Genomic DNA, 17,964 nt, shown 5'->3' with positions numbered 1-17,964 from the left:
CTGAATGGGTGAAAATTAGACAATAAAGACATTCTGTAAATAAATGGTAAATCGTGAGGTTTGGACGTTAAAAGGTATAAATCAGGCTATAGGAGTAGGTAGGTGTCAGGGAAAAGGGGTCAAAGTGGATTTTGAATAGGATTTGGCTGGAGGTAAGAAAAGTGGAAGCAACGGCTTGGAGGTGGAACAGGAAACCTGAGAAGAAAAGGAAGCGATTGCTTCAACTGGAACCTTGTCTTTACGTTTGGCTTGCAAATTGTAGCATCTGTAATTCTAGAGATAGGCTTGTCTTCCAAAGCAATGGACTTTCTCTTTTCTGCACCTAGATTTCTGCTCGATGCACAGTGATAACTGTTCCTCTGTTCAGCAAGAAGATGCATTCTGGCCACTCGTTTAACAGCCGGAAACTTTGGTACCCGTGACAAAGATGATACGAGAAGGAGGATGTCTTGCCGAACCCTGGCCTGCCTGAGAGAGGTCTCTTTAGTGCTTGCAGGTTCTTCTACTTCTGTAACTCCTTTGTGGCTCCAGTAGTGAGAAGAATAAACAATCATAAGCCCCAATCCAGTACCATCTCAGTGCCAACGTCTATCTTTAAAAGAAAGAAAAGAAGCCCGTATCATCTTTGTTTAAAGAAGCTTGGACCCAGTGATTTGTTAATTTGTTCGTGGTTTCATACTGCTATTGAAACAGCAGTAACAGCTTGCTCTGCCCAATTTAACAACTGATTAACTATTACCTTGTATTAGCCTCTAATTGTTTAATGGGTGTAAATTTTATCTGCTAAGCAAGATTGTAAGATGCCCCAGGCAGGGACGGTGTTCTCTGTCTTATATATCTGAACTGACTTGACTTTTGCAAGTGTCCCTCTTATACCCCCTTGAATCCCCACTACTAAGTACTCTGCCTGGCACATGCTAGGCACTCAGTTAATGTTGATGAAATGTTGCCTTCTGGAGAGCAGAAAACAAGCCTGCTATTTCTTTATATTTTTCTGGCCCTCTAGCACAATTATCTCCTTTTGGAGGACATTCAGCAAATATGTGACTTGATTGCTGTGCCTTTCAGCAGGGGAAATATAATCTCCCTGATGCCTTATAAAGAATTGCCCCCTAAACACCGTGTCCCCAAGAAGTCTGTCAAGAAATCATTGTTGATAGATTGATTAGCCTCAAAGAAATTCTTAGTTCTTTTCTGAAATGTGCATCTGTCCTTCCATAGTCAGTGATATTCATGGTTATGTTGGTCGGACTGCCTAAGAAATTATTTGGGAGATTGTGTAATTTGAGTATCTTCTTGACTTGAGAAAACAAACCAATAAAAAACCAAATCAAAACCCTAACCCAACAACAGAGACTCAATAACAAACAGGACCTTTGTGCTTAAGAACCGTATCTGCAAAACAATTTTGTGCCTCTGGAGAGAGAATGTGTGTGTGTGTGTGTGTGTGTGTGTTTGTGTGTGTGGCGTGCTTCTTTTGAGGTACGTGAAGCCAAATGAAATCTGAAACACCGTTTTTCTGTCAACCTATTCAGCTGACAGCAAAGACTCCTTGGGGTGGGGTGCGGTTAGGGAGGTGATGAGTTCAGGTAATGTTTGAACATAGGAGAATAGAGGCTGGACCAAATCCTTTTGAATATTTACATTCAGTGGCGCTAAATCTGGCACCGTCTCCCATTTTTTAGCTGCGGAAACTGGGGGCAAGTAACAACGTTTCTCAGCCTTAGTTTCCTCTTTTGTAAAATGGGGATGAAAACGATACCACCACCTAACTTTTAGAGTTACAATGTGTAAATTTGTAAAGCGCTTAGGACATTGCCTGGCACACTGGCACTTAGCAAGAGCTTTAAGTCTTTGATAAGTAAGTAAAACGCTATGACCTCCACTTCCATACTGCTAGCGTCTTGTTAAGCCCCACCTATACCGAAATTCTGGAGACGCCGCTGTTTCCGATTACAAGGTTTTCTGACCTATGCAATTATTTTTGCTGCCATCTGCACGGTTAAAAGTCGCCCAAACGATTTCGGATGTCCGTACTCTTCTCCCCGTCCCCTTGGTTCCGGTTCCCGCTCCCCCTCCCCCGCCGCCTCAGTCGCGGTGGGGGCGTGAATGGGGGAGGGGGACGTGAATGGGGGAAGGGGGCAAGTCCGCCTTCCTCCCCACCCCCTATCTTCGCCGCTCAGCGAAAGCCTTGGAAACCACCCCACGGCTCTCGTCCTACCCGGAACGCCCCCGGGGGCGGAGCTCGGGTGCCGCGCAGGCCCAATGCAGCCCCGTCGCGCCTGCGCAGTGGAGGGGCTGAAGGAGGCGGGGGATTGGTATGCGAGCGAATGTGTGAGGGGAGGAGGCGTCCGGGCCGAGCGTGGTACTACGACGGGCGCGGGCCGGAGGGGGCGGGGGGATGCGCCGCGGCGGCGGCGGCGCGGGCGCTGGGACTGGTGTTTGGAGGCGCCAGAGCAGCGGATCCCAGTCTTGCTGCCGCAGCAGCGCGAGTGTCGCGCGCGGCCTGAAGACGACGTACCTTTTTGCTCCTCACCTTTTTTTTGTTTTTTTTTAAATAACCGAAACCAATGAACGCAGCCGGGACCCGAGCTCCAGAGGCCGCCGGTGCCGACGGGACCAGGCTGGAGCCCGACAGGAGCTCGCGTCTGAGGCGGCGGGGGTGGCCCGAGGAGTCGCAGGAGGCGGCCGCGCCTCGCGAAGCGGGCGAGTGGCTGGCGGCCGGGGCGCCGCCGCGCTTTCCCCCCGCTCCTCCTCCGCGTCCTCATCCCGCCACGACGCCCGGCCCGGCCTCGGGCTGGCTGCGGCGGCGGCGGCGCTGGGCTGCGCTGCTGGTCCTCGGGCTGCTGGTGGCAGGCGCGGCGGACGGATGCGAGCTGGTGCCCAGGCACCTCCGCGGACGGCGGGCGGCGGGCTCTGCCGCGGCGGCCGCCTCCTCTCCCGCCGCGGCGGGGGGCGACAGCCCGGCACTCATGACAGGTGAGGGCCGGGAGGGCGGCGGGCGGGGCTCGGCCGAGCGCTGCGGGACCCCCATCCCCGGGAGGGGCCCGTGCCCCCTGCCCGGCGCCTGCTGTTCGACGGCTCTCGTCAGTGCGCGATGCCCAGCCGGGTGCCCAGACGCCAGCGCCCTGGCAGCTGCTTGGGCGCTGCACTCCGGACGCCTTCCCTCTCCCTCTTGATACCCCGCCCTCGTCAAAGCCTCTCGACGGCAGTCGCTTCCCCGCCCTTAAGTCTGCTCTCCGGTGTTCCACGCTGAGCAATGCGGTGGTTTCTCTTCCGTGCTGCAGAAGAGCCAGCAGGGTCTGCAGGGTACTGGACTGATTTTTTTTTTTTTTTTGAAACTGCTAGGAGAAGTCAGCAGCAGCAATGCGGTATTGAGACCGCCTTTGGTGCTGCTGTTGCAAAGGCAGCTGGCAGTGAGTCTCACAGGTTGAGAGACCCGCTGAGCACAATGTCCCGGGGGAGGCTGCTGGAGAGGATTCTTTGAGAGTCATAATACCTAGTGGTATTTAGTGGTTCCTTATTAGTATGCGGAAACCTCTAAGTCTAATGTGGACTTTTTGAGGAGTGGGGAGAAGACCGTTTTAAAGGATGGATAGATAGTATTTGCTGGTGGGAGCATCACTGGGTGCAAAGGGTGCAGAAAGCTGAGCAGGTTACCAGGAATATACCGAAAATTTACCAAGTGCAGGAAATTCGGTGCTCGTATTTGAGCAGCACACTTCTGATAGACTGCAACAGCACTTTTTAAAAATATGGAACGTTCTTGAAATTATTGAAAACTGGCGAACATATGTGGTAAGGTGAGGTAGAAAATTGAATCCTTTTATAGCTTTCCATTGTCATGTACTACTGATAGGTTGTGGTTTAAGTAGTGATGTAAGGATCTTGAAATGATTTCTTTTGGAAAAGTAGTGGAGTTTAAAGTAAGCTTTTTTTTTTGGTACTTTATTTTTAAAAGTACTTTGTAGATTTTCTACATAATTGCAGGACTAAAAAGGAAAAAGTAAAGTGGAAAAAGATGACCCATCATTAATTTAACCAAAGTGATAGTCCAACAGGCGTTTGAAAGTTACTAACAGCTGCTGTGAGTGGAGCTCAGGAGCTCTATTCTTTAGAGCAAAGCAGCTATTCTCTGGGTTCTATGACAGGATGTTTACTATTCTAGAGAGGAGGGTGTTGGTAAACTTTCCAAGCTCTTTGGAAGTTGTAGTATATGGAACATAATGATAGGAATATTTAACTTGTTTTACCCTGAAGTATATCAAGCCCTTTAAGTGGAAATTGAAACATCAGACTTATCACTGGGTAATTTTGATAAAACAGTTACAGAATGATCAGTATTAGGAGTGTAATAGAGTTTGAGAGGATAGATTGGATAGTTTTATGCTTGCATAGTCTTATAGTGATTATTGGGAAAGTAGCAAGATAAAACTATAATGTGAAGGTTTAATGCCTCATACACGAAGGGAAGGAGCAGAATTACTTGGGTTTCTAGAAGCTATAGGAGTGTGGCTCTTGGTTTCTTGAGCAGAAAAGTTTGGTTAATAAATAATTGGCTAGTGTTTTATCACTATGTAGTTGCTAAAAGGGCACATGATTCGGAAAACGTAGTATTAACCACTAACAGTATGTTGTATATCATGTAGATTAGGTCAAGAAAATTACTTAAGATCGAATTTTATTTTAATAAGCTGTTTATAATCCTTCCTTTTGAAGACTTAAATTCCTCTGAGTTATTTATGGTATTGTGAAAAAGGAAAGGTGATTCTTATTGGATGAAAAGTCTGATATATCACACAAAATTAGTTTGTGCTGTAGTGCTTTAAAATAAGTTTACTAAAATAATATTGACCCTGGAATTTATTTTTAATATTCTTAATAGAGTCTTTCCCTTTGTTAGAATATTGATTTTTTAAAATAAGTTTATTTAGTTTTATTTTTGTCTGCATTGGGTCTTCGTTGTGCTCACGGGCTTTTCTCTAGTTGCGGTGAGTGGCCTTCTCATTGCGGTGGCTTCTCTTGGTGCGGAGCACGGCTCTAGGCGTGCGAGCTTAAGTAGTTGTGGCACGCAGGCTCAGTAGTTGTGGCTCGCGGGCTCTAGAGCGCAGGCTCAGTAGTTGTGGCGCACGGGCTTAGTTGCTCCGCGGCATGTGGGATCTTCCCGGCCCAGGGCTCGAACCCGTGTCCCTTGCATTGGCAGGCGGATTCTTAACCACTGCGCCACCAGGGAAGCCTGAATATTGATTTTTTGAATCATGTAAATCACTTGAAATTTAAGATAATCAAATTACACAGTGTACAAGTTAAATTGGGTTATTTTAATAAGTTTATGTAAATACAGTCAACAAAGTTAGAGCATACTGAAAATTTCTTTGAATTATATGGTCAGTATGGGACTCCTTCCTATTCTGATTGTATGAATAGTGCTTTCTTTTATGGTTACCATTTGTAAATGTTGTGCTAAACCCAGAACATAAATTGCTGTTGTACACTTCAGGAAGTAGAACCATAGACTGAACTTAAAAAATACGGCGTTATAATCTAGGCAGTGTTAATGGGTAGAAATGGAATAGAGAGTTTCAGTAATGAAACTAAGCTTCATGTGAATGTTGAAAATGGAAAATTCTTGTAAGAATTTTGAGAGAATTGCTCTCTCTGGCTCTGTATTAAAGATGTCATTTAACTGTGAATTCTTAATAGCTCTGAAAATGACAACCAAAGTCACTTTATCTTCTCTTTTTCTCTTCGGATTAGTATTTTAAATACTTACCTTTAGGAACTTCAAAAGAGTTTGCCTCTTACTAATAAAATCTAGAAAACAGCCGTTTCCACTGAAGTTTGCCTCTCAAGAGTTTTACTTTAGAGGTTTAGTGTATTTTAAGAATAAATTGCCTTTAAATCATCTATTGCGTGCTTAGTTTTGAGCAAGTGGGTGTTCTTTTAAAGAGAGAGACTATGTCACATCAAAATAAACAGGCCCATTGTCATAAGAATAAATAACAATACATATATATTTAGGGTTCTTACTTTCAAAGTGATTGAAATTTAAAGCAAGTTAGGGATTGGTGATTGAGTGCTTGTTGATTATAATCTAAAGCAGTGTTTGAATAATTCAAAACATCACTTTTTTTTTTTCTTTTTTGCCTAACAGATTCAGAGTCAATGAATTGATCCCAGTAGGCAGTGATTGATCTCATCCAGATATGGTCCCTGAGAAATAGCTTATGAAAGGGCACACATATATACAATAGAGATACACACATGCATAAATATATCGCATGTTTATAGAACACAATTATTTATTCTGACAAAATATATGTATTTGTCATATATATGTTATATATATACATATGTTACTTTGAGTAATATTTTGTGAATTTGCACGTGTTAATGTTTTCATTGTGACAATAGTTAAATTCATAGTGTACTTCACATAGTGTTAGAAAATGTTTTTCCTCCTTTTGTGAAGTTATTCTTTTTGAATTTAGCTTAGGATTTCCTGAAGCTGCCTTTTGATGGCTAGGTCTACTGCTGTATCCTTTTTTTTTCCTTTCCCATAGTTTTCATTTGCCAGTCTATTTCTTTAAAAAAAAAAAAAATTTTTTTTTTTTTTTTTGATGTGGACCATTTTGAAAGTCTTTATTGAATTTGTTACAACATTGCTTCTGTTTTATGTTTTGGTTTTTTGACCACGAGGCATGTGGGATTTTAGCTCCCTGACCAGGGATCGAACCTGCACCCCCTGTATTGGTAAGCAAAGTCTTAACCACTGGACCGACAGGGAATTCGCATACCAGTCTCTGTCTTTACTAGTCTTTGGCCATTGCTCTAGGTTGTTTTTTCTTTTTCCTGTTGCTGACTACAGAATTAAAGAATATACTCGTATCCCTTCTGATCTAGTCTATTCTGACCATTTAAGAATTGGTAGTAATCTTATTGGTCTGGAAACATTGCATCCCTTGGTACTCTTTTTGAGAATGCTATGGCAGAACTGAGTGGTCTCTGTTGGGAATCCCCTGACACAGGAAAAACTCAAGGGGCCAGCTGGAAAAGTGGGTTCAGGATTTAGTTTAATTTTAACAATAGGATCCACACAGGAATTCTTTAATTTGCTAAAGGCTTGCTTTGTGATTGGATACATGCTAATGTTCTTAGATTAATTTAGACTTTTGAGTAACTGTATCAAGTATTTTGGATATTGCCCTGTTCATTGATAATAATGCAGTGTGGAACATTTTTGGAATGATGCATGGAGATCTATATTTGTGTATAGGGTAGCTAAAGTATGAACTCATTAAGCTAATGTTAAAATTAACAGCTAATAATATGATTAGCAAGCCATTTTTGATATTCGCCAGAATTTGGACCTTACCTTATTAAGACCTACCTAGGAGATTACTTCTGAATTGATCAGATTTCATCAACCAAGCAATTATTAAGCACATGCCGAATACCATGTAGTACGAATGGGAAAAAAATACAAAAGAGACTAAGACATGGGTCTGCCTATTGGGAATAATAGGTATATTTATTAAACTATTACTGGCAGTCAGTATTGTGCTAAGTGCTTTATATACATCACTGTTTTTGATTGTGAGATTAATTCTGTTAGATAGTTGCTTTCTTCATGTAAGAGATGAGGAAACTGATGCAGGATGATCTTAAGTAACTTGTCCAAGGTTACATTTAGTAAGTAGCAGAGTCGGATGTTGACCTGTGTTTCTCTGATTCCAAAGCTTTGATTCTTAACTGGTATGTTGTATGCTTCCTTATACACACAACTAGACATAATAATGAGATAGACTGTGATTAACAATAACAGACCTAAAAATGTTGGAGAAAGAAAGGCTACTAGAGACTATTACTTGGAGGAGGGTTGGGTTTGAGCTGGACCTTGATGTATAGATAGGACTTGTTGTGGAGATGAGTGAAAAGGCTTTCAGGGAGGAAGCGTATGCAAGAATAAGGAATAAGTTAATAGTTTTCTTTAGAGTTAAGCATAGGTTGTATGTAGAGTGGCAGAAATGCAAGGAGAAAGAAGGTTTGGCCAAATTTTCAAGAGCTTTAATATTCCCTAGTTTATTCCCTGTGTATCAAAATGTCAGCACATCTAAAACTGGGGTACTCAGCCATGTGCTGGGGAGTATGGAAAGCCACAGGAAAGTTACGATACATTTTCTTGGCATATTCATTTTACTAGATTATTATTTTTTTAAAAATTTTATTTATTTATTTATTTATGGCTGTGTTGGGTCTTCGTTTCTGTGCGAGGGCTTTCTCTAGTTGCGGCAAGCCCGGGCCACTCTTCATTGCGGTGCGCGGGCCTCTCACTGTCGCGGCCTCTCTTGTTGCGGAGCACAGGCTCCAGACGCGCAGGCTCAGTCGTTGTGGCTCACGGGCCTAGTTGCTCCGCGGCATGTGGGATCTTCCCAGACCAGGGCTCGAACCCGTGTCCCCTGCATTGGCAGGCAGATTCTCAACCACTGCGCCACCAGGGAAGCCCTACTAGCTTATTTTGAAAGCAAACATTAAATATTTAATAGATAGTAATTTAAAACATTTAACAATACTAAACATGCACAAGTTATGGAAAATGTAAGTTTACTTTAAATTTTAAGGTCAAATGAAAGGCTTAAAAAGGTGTTTTGACCTTTCAGAATGTTTTGTTCGTGAACTTAGAGTTCTAAATCTATTACCCTGTCAGGGGTTGAGAAGCCCTGTGGTTTTTAAACATGGGAGTGACATGACCTCAGTGTTTGAAAAGCTAAGTCTAGGTGGATGGAAGTGAGGAGATAAGAGAGATAAAGAGGCCAATTAGTAAGCTATATAGAAGTGGAGGTCTTGAAAATTTAAAAGATACAGTGGCTATGAAAATGTTTAGAGGAAATTTTATAAAATTTCCTTTATGGTTAGATTAGAAAGGAATCTATGTAAAGTCTAAGAAATAAAAATTGCCTTTAACCTTTAAACTCCTGGAGTTTGTAAAATGACTTAAATTGGTACAAGTCCTTGAAAACAGGCAAGAAGGAACACTTTGTTGTAGAGCGTCTTTATTTCAAATGTGCCTATTTAATTACTATTTTTGTATATGATTGGACTTATGTGATGATTTACAAACGGTTTATATGAAACTTTTTAGTATTCCATATTTAAAAATTCATGTTTATTCCTTAACAAAGATAACTGTTTCCAGATTGAACTAACATTACCATGCATCAGGGTTGAACTCCCCCCCAGCCGCCATTTGAATAACAGTGTCTCAGAGTACTGATATATTATTTGTTTCAAAATTAACTTTTGAATTTCATTGTGTGAATTTCACACTTGATCTGTAGATGATTTCAAATGCCAAATCTAAATGATTTGTTCCTTTCCTTATCCTTCTAGATCTTTATATTAGTAGGTATTCAGTCCGGATATTCAATCCGTCTTGACACTTTCTAATCCTACCTTCAGTAACTATTGTCCTTGACTGGTTTCATTGTTGCAGATTTAAGGTTGGTTCTCCCCTAAGCCTGTGTCCTCAGTCTGTGTTCCTCTAGTCTACCTGAACATTTCCTCCTCAGAGAACTTCATTACTAGGAAAGTTCTAAATTGGGGGTGGGGAACCCCAAGCCAATGATTGATTTGACTTTTGGCTTTATTTCATTTGGCCCTTGAGGTGATACTGCACAACCATCATGGCTGCAGTCCTGAGAGTAATTTCCTTTCTGTTAGGCTTTATCAGCCATCTTGTCTAAAGTGAAACAACTTTAGGCTAAGATTAGTTTTAGAATGTTTAATAGTGACTTTTCAGTGTTTTCTTAAGATAGTGGTAACCCCCCCACCCCAGGACCAGGGAACCAGAGTATGACAAACACAGTTTACTTGGACTAGTTCATTTCAGAACTCAGGTGTCTGTATCTGTCCCAGTGTTCTTGCAAATGAATTTATCTTTTTGTGTGCCTGGATCTTGGCCTCTGTAACTTACTCTTTTTCCCCTAGTCATTTTCATTTTCTCTACCTCTCTCTTTGATTTTCCTAAACTTGACATTATATGGAACTGAAAATGTCAAAGAAGATTTTACTGAATTAAGTAAAAACTGGTTTTTAAATTTTGAAAATATTTGAAGTGAGTATCTTATTTAGGTAATTAAAAAATAGTAAGAAACCTCATCACAAACCCCCAGAGTAATGAAAGTGATTCGTAATTGTTTCTTAAGTGATTCTCAATAAGTGAAAAAGGTTTTAAAATCCTTACTTGAAATTTTTTCCTGCTATTCAGCACAGTGTACGGGTCCATGTTATTGCACTCATGTTTTCTTTGCACTATTGTTTTTCTTTCCTTTCAAAAATATATGATGTTGAGTAATAGATAATCTTAGTTCCCCTTCTTCTTTACTCCTAGTCTCCAGCAATAAATCTTTTAATTTTTCCATTAATGACAAGTATGTAATTTTTCCTCTTTTCCTGCTCTGTCATCTTCATCTGTTCTTTCTACTTTGTCACAAACATTCAGACTGTGTTAATCTTTGATATTTCTTTCTTCTGTATTTCTGTGTACCAAATTAAAAAAAAGCTACTCCAGATCTTTGTCCAGCTGTGGTACAGGTATCCTTTGCTGTTTCTTGAATTTGCTTTTTTAAATATACCTTGCAGTGTGCATCCAGTATTTGGTTCTAGGTCGGTCGAAATGGATCCTAAAAAACCCAGAGGCTAAAAGTGAGAAAGTCAGGCTTCAGTGAATGTGTGTGTACGCATATAGTTTTGAACATTTTTTAGTGACTGTTTTGTGTCAGAATGATGCAAAGAACTGGGAATATAAAAATTGACCATTTTTATTGTTGCAAGAACAATATAAATTTGAAAATTGCTAGAGAGTGGATCACATAATTTTAAAAAATGTATAACTATAATTTAAAAAAATTGAGGTATAGATGATATACAATATTATATGTGTTTCAGGTGTGCAACAGTGATTCACAATTTTCAAAGGTTATACTCCATTTATAGTTATTATAAAATGTTGGCTGTATTCCCTGTGTATCCTTGTAGCTTATTTTATACATAATAGTTTGTACCTCTTAATTCCCCACCCCTATCTTGCCCCTCCCCCCTTCCGTCTCCCCACTGGTAACCACTAGTGCTCTATATCTGTGAGTCTTTCTTGTTTTGTTATATTCACCAGTTTTGTTTTTTAAAATTCCACATATAAGTGATATCATACAGTATTTGTCTTTCTCTGACTTACTTCACTTAGCATAATACCCTCCAAGTCCATTCATGTTGTTACAAATGGCAAAATTTCATTCTTTTTTATGGCTGAGTGGTATTCCATTACGTGTGTGTTTGTGTGTGTGTACACACGCATACATACACACCACATCTTCTTTATCCATTCATCTGTTGATGGACACTTAGGTTGCTTCCATATCTTGGCAATTGTAAATAATGCTGCTGTGAACATTGGGGCGCATGTACCTTTTCAAATTAGTGTTCTCCTTTTTTTTGGATATATAACCAGGAGTGGAATTTTTGGGTCATACGGTACTTCTATTTTTAGTTTTTTGAGAAATCTCCATACTGTTTTCCACAGTGGCTACATCAGTTTGCATGCCTACCAACAGTGTGCGAGGGTTCCCTTTTCTCTACGTCCTCACCAACATTTGTTATTTCTGTTCTTTTTGGTGATAGCCATTCTTAATAGATACCTCATTTATAATGAGGTGATATCTCATTATAGTTTTAATTTGCATTTCTCTGATGATTCATGATGTTGAGCATCTTTTCATATGCCTGTTGGCCATCTGCATGTCTTCTCTGGAAAAATGCCTGTTCAGGTCTTCTGCCCATTTTTTAATTGGGTTGTTTGCTTTTTTGATGTTGAATTGTATGAGCTGTTTATATATGTTGGGTATTAACTGCTTATTCGTCATATCATTTGCAAATATTTTCTCCCATTCAGTAGGTTATCTTTTTGTTTTGTCAGTGCTTTCCTTTGCTGGGCAAAGCTTTTAAGTTTGATTTGGTCCCATTTGATTATTTTTGGTTTTATTTCCTTTGCTTTAGGAGACAGAGCCCAAAATTATTGCTACGATTTGTGTCAAAGAGTTTTCTACCTATGTTTTCTTCTAGAATTTTTGTGGTTTCTGGTCTTACACTTAGGTCTTTAATCCATTTTGAACTTATTTTTGTATATGGTGTTAGAGAATGTTCTAATTTCATTCTTTTACATGTAGCTGTCTAGTTTTCCCAGCACCACTTATTGGAGAGACTGTCTTTTCTCCATTGCATGTTCTTGCCTCCTTTGTCATAGATTAATTGACCATAAGTGCGTGGATTTATCTCCAGGCTCTCTGTTCTGTTCCGTTGATCTATGTGTCTGTTCTTATGCCAGTACCATACTGTTTTAATTACTGTAGCTTTGTAGTAGAGTCTGAAGTCAGGGAGCATGATTCCTCCAGCTCTGTTCTTTCTCAAGATTGTTTTGGCTCTGTGTGTTCCCATACACATTTTAAAAAAATATATATTTTAAAAATTTATTTGGCTGTGTTGGGTCTTAGTTGCGGCACATGGGATCTTTCGTTGTGGCGCGTGGGCTCTTTGTTGTGGCACACGGGCTTGTCTCTAGTTGTGGTGCACGGGCTCTCTAGTTGTGGCGTGCAGGCTCTAGAGCGCATGGGCTCAGTAGTTGCGGTGCATGGGCTTAGTTGCCTCACGGCACGTGGGATCATAGTTCCCTGACCAGGGATCGAACCTGTGTCCCCTGCATTGGAAGGCGGATTCCCAACCACTGGACCACCAGGGAAGTCCCTCCATACAAATATTAAAACTATTTGTTCTAATTCTGTGAAAAATGCCCTTGGTTTTGATAGAGATTGCAATGTATCTGTAGATTGCCTTGGGTAGTATGGTCATTTTAACAATATTAATTCTTCCAGTCCATGGACACAGTATACCTTTCCATCTGTTTTTGTTGTCTTCAGTTTCTTTCATCAGTGTCTTACAGTTTTTCGAGTACAAGTCTTTTACCTCCTTAGGTAGATTTATTCTTAGGTATTTTATTCTTTTTGATGCAATTGTAAATGGGAATGCTTCCTTAATTTCTCTTTCTGATAGTTTGTTGTTAGTCTATAGAAATGCAACAGATTTCTGTGTATTTGTTTTTTCAAAGGAAATGACTAGGTAGCTTATCTAGGAGCGTTCCTGCATTTACTAAAAATATCTTTTAGAATTTTTATTACAAGTGCTTGTTATACATTTGCAGTATTGAAAATAAGTCTCCTTTTCCCTTTCTTTGGAAAAAGGTATAATATAAACAAACATTCTTTTTTGTTCACCCCTTTGTATTACTTCTATTCTTCATTTACAAACAAACCAAAAACTACAAGCAAACAAACAAAAACCCTCAGTGACTTTTATATGCCAGTCACCAAATCAGATGTTTGGAATTCCAGGATTAATAAGCTATTGACTGTGCTTTGTTTTCCAGGAGGAGATATAACCACTTAAAGGGTGATGATACATTGTGATGAGGGTATATGGACATTAGGGCATGTGCTGTATTTAGTAAAATTAAATACAAAGTTGGGAGTCCCTAACTTTGATGTGAGGAGGTGGGTTATTAATGAAGATGTCCCCCCTTCCTCACAGTAGGGGTATTCACTGAGACTATATAAGAGTTTGTCAGATAGGGAAAATTATAACGGTGTGAGAGAAGTCAGCTGAGTGGGGAATGACATTGATCACACACATTGGCATTTGAGAATGCTGGATGGTGATTGTGAATTACCAAATACCCAGGATGGCAGAGTCAGTGGTCAGCCTGCTTGTAGTGTACAAACATTTATATTTGCGTGTGGGATTCAAATTTATGCCTGGCATTTGTATGTTTTATCTCATTTAATCCTTATAGAAGCCTTGTGAAATTGTCATCTCCATAATAAATTATTCCGTATAATGGAGATTCAGGATTGCTTTCAAATAGTTTATGCCTTAAAAATCTTCCAGTGCCAAGGAGTGTTATGACAAAGCCCAGGGTGTGATTAGAAGTGAATTAGGAAATGAGGCTGGAGAAGTAGCAGAATTAAACTTTTTGATTAATGTTAAGTTCTAGATCTTTATTGTCCAAGGAACTTTATGAGTTCTTTCTTCATTTATCTTGGTAAATAACCAGTTTTTCATTTTTTAAAATTTTGCTATTAAATATTCTGAACTCTTAAAAAATGCACATTTAAAATGTATGATTCCTGGGGCTTAAGACAAAGGACTTTTTAAAAAAAATTGGTATTCTCAACAAGTGGGTAATTCCTATTTGTGCTTTGTTTTCATGAATATTCCTTAAGGATGGAATGCAATTTTTAAGAAACATAGCATTTTATATCTTGAATTTTTATTTGGGCTGTAAGTCTGTTCCAACTAGTGTGGTTAAGAGCATAGCGTCTTGACTAGAGCATGATTTCCTGGGCTTGAGGCCCAGTCTGACAGTGGTTTTGTAATTTAGGGTAGGTGATGTAACCTATTAGTACCTAAATTTCCTTATCTCTAAAATGGGTTTAAAGTATAAATGAGTTAATCTATGTAAAGTGCTTAGAGTGTGGCAAGTGTAAGTGTTCAGTTACTGTTGACTTTTTTTTAATCTATAGATATAGATGTAGGAAAGTTGTAGAAATGTGCTATGATATATTGAGTATTATTAAAATGTTTTATATGCATTTAGAAAAGTAAGTAGGCATAGTTTGAGTCAGTTCTGTGATCTAAACAACCATTACTGGTCTGATATTAGTTAAAACTTTGTAGAAATACAGAACTAAGTATAGGCAGAGATTGAGGCGTACTGTGGTGTTTTTAAAAAGTCGGTTGTATCATTGTCTTGTTTTGTACCTTTATTATTTTATATAATTAAAAGATATGAAGCATTTAGAAGTTGAAATATTAGTCTTAAAAATCTTTAATTTCTGAGTGTAAAGATTTATTATAGGAAAGTTAGAGCATATCGAAAAGTATAAAGTCAACATGTCTACCTCAATAACTAGAAATAATAGTTGTCACATCAGTTAGTCTTTTAAAGATCTGTATATATATTTATGTATATTTAATAACAGGCTTATAGAATGATTTTTTCTTAATGTGAAATTACTCAATAAATATTTGAATGTTAAGTATATAACAGGCATATGATAAGTATTCGGGACATAATGATGAACAGGATTGATGAGGTCCTTGTCCCTGTGGAACTTGCATTTTGTTTGGAAAGATAGGGGAAAAAAATAGTATTTTAATTTGCGAGAAATGCTACCAAGGAACAGAAGAGACATAAGATAGAAAAGAATGTGGATGGTGTGGGGACACCTATTAGTTTAGGTAGCCTGGTTGGGGAAGGCTTCTGAGAAGGTCACATTTAAGGTGACATCTGAAGGATAATAAAGAGCCAAGTCTGTGAAGAATTAGGGATGAGCATTCCACACAGGGGTGATAGAATGGACAAAGACCTTGAGGCAAGAAAGAATTTGAATTGTTTGAGGAAGTGAGAGAGTATCATTTTGACTGAGCATCTTGAAGGAGGAGAGTAGCATGTGATCTGGCTGTACAGGCAGGAAGGACCAGATGGTACAGAGCCTCATGGACCTTGTTTGGAGTTTATCAGTGGGTGATAGGAAGCAGCTGAAGCATTTTAAGGAGAGGAGTGAAGTGATATGATTTACTTTTTTTTTTTTTTTTCTCCTTTGGCCTGCTGTGTATGTATGTTATGAAAAAAACATAACATAAAATTTACCATCTTAACCATTTTTAAGTGTACAGTTCAGTAGTGTTAAGTATATTCACTACTATCTACTTTCTGTTTCTATGAATTTGACTATTTTAGATACCTCATATAAGTGGAATTATTCAGTATTTGTCTTACTGTGACTAGCTTATGTCACTTAGCATAAGGTCCTTAAAGTTCACCCTTGTTGTATATGACAGGATTTCCTTCTATCTTAAGGCTGAATAATATTCCATTGTATGTTTATACCGCATTTTTTTATATCCATTCATCTGTCGAAGGACACTTGCGTTGCTTTTACCTCTTGGCTATAGTGAATAGTGCTGCTATGAACGTGGGTGTGCAAATATCTCTTTGAGACTCTGCTTTCAATTTTTTGGTGTATATATGCTCAGTGGTGGGGTTGCTGGAGCATATGGTAGCTTTTTTTTTTTTATTTTAATTTTTTAAGAAAACTCTGTACTGTTTTCCATGGTGGTCGTACCATTTTACAGTCCCACCAACAGAACACAAGGGTTCTAGTTGCTCCATGATTTACATTTTAAAGATTTCTTTGGCTGCTGTTTGGGGAATGAATTGTTGGGAGCAAGAGTGACCACAGGGAGATTGCCTAGGAGAGTAATTGTTAAGAGTCCAGTTGAGAGTTAATAATGGCTTGGATTAGGATGATAGGAGAAAAGGAAGGGTTAACAAGATGTTTTGGAATTATTGAATAGAATCAATTTGACTTGCTGATGGATTGGGAAACAAGAGTGAAGGAAAGGGAGGAATCAAGGGTAATTCTTAGATTGGTGGTTTCAAGGTTCCCAATGACATCCATGATGCTAATGCAGGTAAGAAAGTTTCCCGGAGCCCTCAACATATTTCTTCTCATGTCTCATAGGTCAGGCCTGGGTTATTGGATAATGGATATAGGATTTCCCTTGTTTAGAACAATCAAGTTTCATTGTCCCAGGCCTAGGGGAGTGGCCCACCTTCCTGAGCACATTGCTGGCCCATATTTGGACAAAATGGAGGTTCCCTTAGGAAGGAAGAATAGAGGGAGTGACACATAACTAATTAACTTTGTGAGCTTTGGGGAAGCATCTTGACTTCTTTGCTTCATTTGTAAAATGGGAGTATAACTACCTCACAGAGTTGTTGTGAAGACTAAATAAAATAGTGTATTTGAAATGCTTAGCAAGGAATAAATGCTCAACAAATGTCATTTTCTTTACGTCATTCTCCCTCCACCCCATCTTTTTTTTGACTTTGTATTTCTTTTAATTATGCCACTGTTTTCTGATCAATCAAACTTACAGTCTTGGAATTATATTTGACCTTTTCCCCACTCTTTTCATTTTTATTGCTACCATATTTGTTCTGAACTAAATCATTTGTGTTAGAGGAGGCAATAATCTTATAACTCATCTTGCATTCTCTTATATTCTAGTTTCATTAATAAAGCTTTTATTATTTTCCACTTATAACAAATTAAATTTAAACATGTTACGAAGTTCATAGTGGACACAAGCTGCTGCTGATCTTCTGCATGTTATAAATATACTCCAGCAAAATTAGGCTACTCCGTGTTCTTTGAACACACCTTAATTTCCTCCTTTATTCTTTTCCTTACGTGTTTCCCTCATGCTAGAGTGTCCTCTCAATCTCTCAAGGTCCATTCTAAATGTTTGTTTATTCAGTCAGTAAATATTGATAATATTCTGTGTTCAGCAGCGCACTGTTGTAAGAGTTGGAGATGTCATAGTTGGCAAAAATTGAGATGGCTCCTGCTCTTCCGTGTTTCTGTTGTCATAAAGTCTTTGCAGAGTCATCTTTAATTTGAGGGCATGACTTCTTCCACCTTGGAACTTTCTTAACAGATTCTTTATACCCTTCTTACTGCAATTCTGACAGGCAATATCTGTCTACTTATGTTTGTTGTATTATAGTGGTTCTTTAGTTTTTACTCAATTGAGGTATCTTTCTCTTAAAAGTTGTACCATAGTCTTGTAGATACTTTTTGACTTGAAGCTTTGTCTTTGATTGTAATCTGTTATAGTTGATGATACCTTACATTTATATAGTGATTAATCATTTACAAATATCACTTTGATACAGTGTGTCCAGCACTTTAAAATAAGTTAGTCTGGAATATTGCATGATTTAATCATTGACATCTGTTCTGATCTAATATGTCTTTCTTGGTATTGAAAAATTTTGTGTGTTAGGTATTT

The 17,964-nt window shown here is 39.1% G+C and overlaps 1 protein-coding gene across 1 annotated transcript in view; it reads left to right on the top strand.

Annotated features, from left to right (window-relative positions):
* Positions 1 to 2,400: 2,400 nt before the first annotated feature.
* STIM2 (stromal interaction molecule 2) overlaps positions 2,401 to 17,964 on the top strand; it is a 162,784-nt gene continuing 147,220 nt past the window's right edge. Inside the window, exon 1 of the mRNA XM_068543126.1 lies at positions 2,401 to 2,979. Coding sequence (XP_068399227.1) covers positions 2,571 to 2,979 — 409 coding nt within the window. The 5' untranslated portion in view covers positions 2,401 to 2,570. The remainder of the gene's footprint in view (positions 2,980 to 17,964) is intronic.

Source organism: Eschrichtius robustus, chromosome 4, assembly GCF_028021215.1.
Source record: "Eschrichtius robustus isolate mEscRob2 chromosome 4, mEscRob2.pri, whole genome shotgun sequence".
Taxonomy (NCBI): Eukaryota; Metazoa; Chordata; class Mammalia; order Artiodactyla; family Eschrichtiidae; genus Eschrichtius; species Eschrichtius robustus.
Note: the sequence above shows the minus strand (reverse complement) of the source record. Positions and strands in the feature narration are given on the sequence as shown.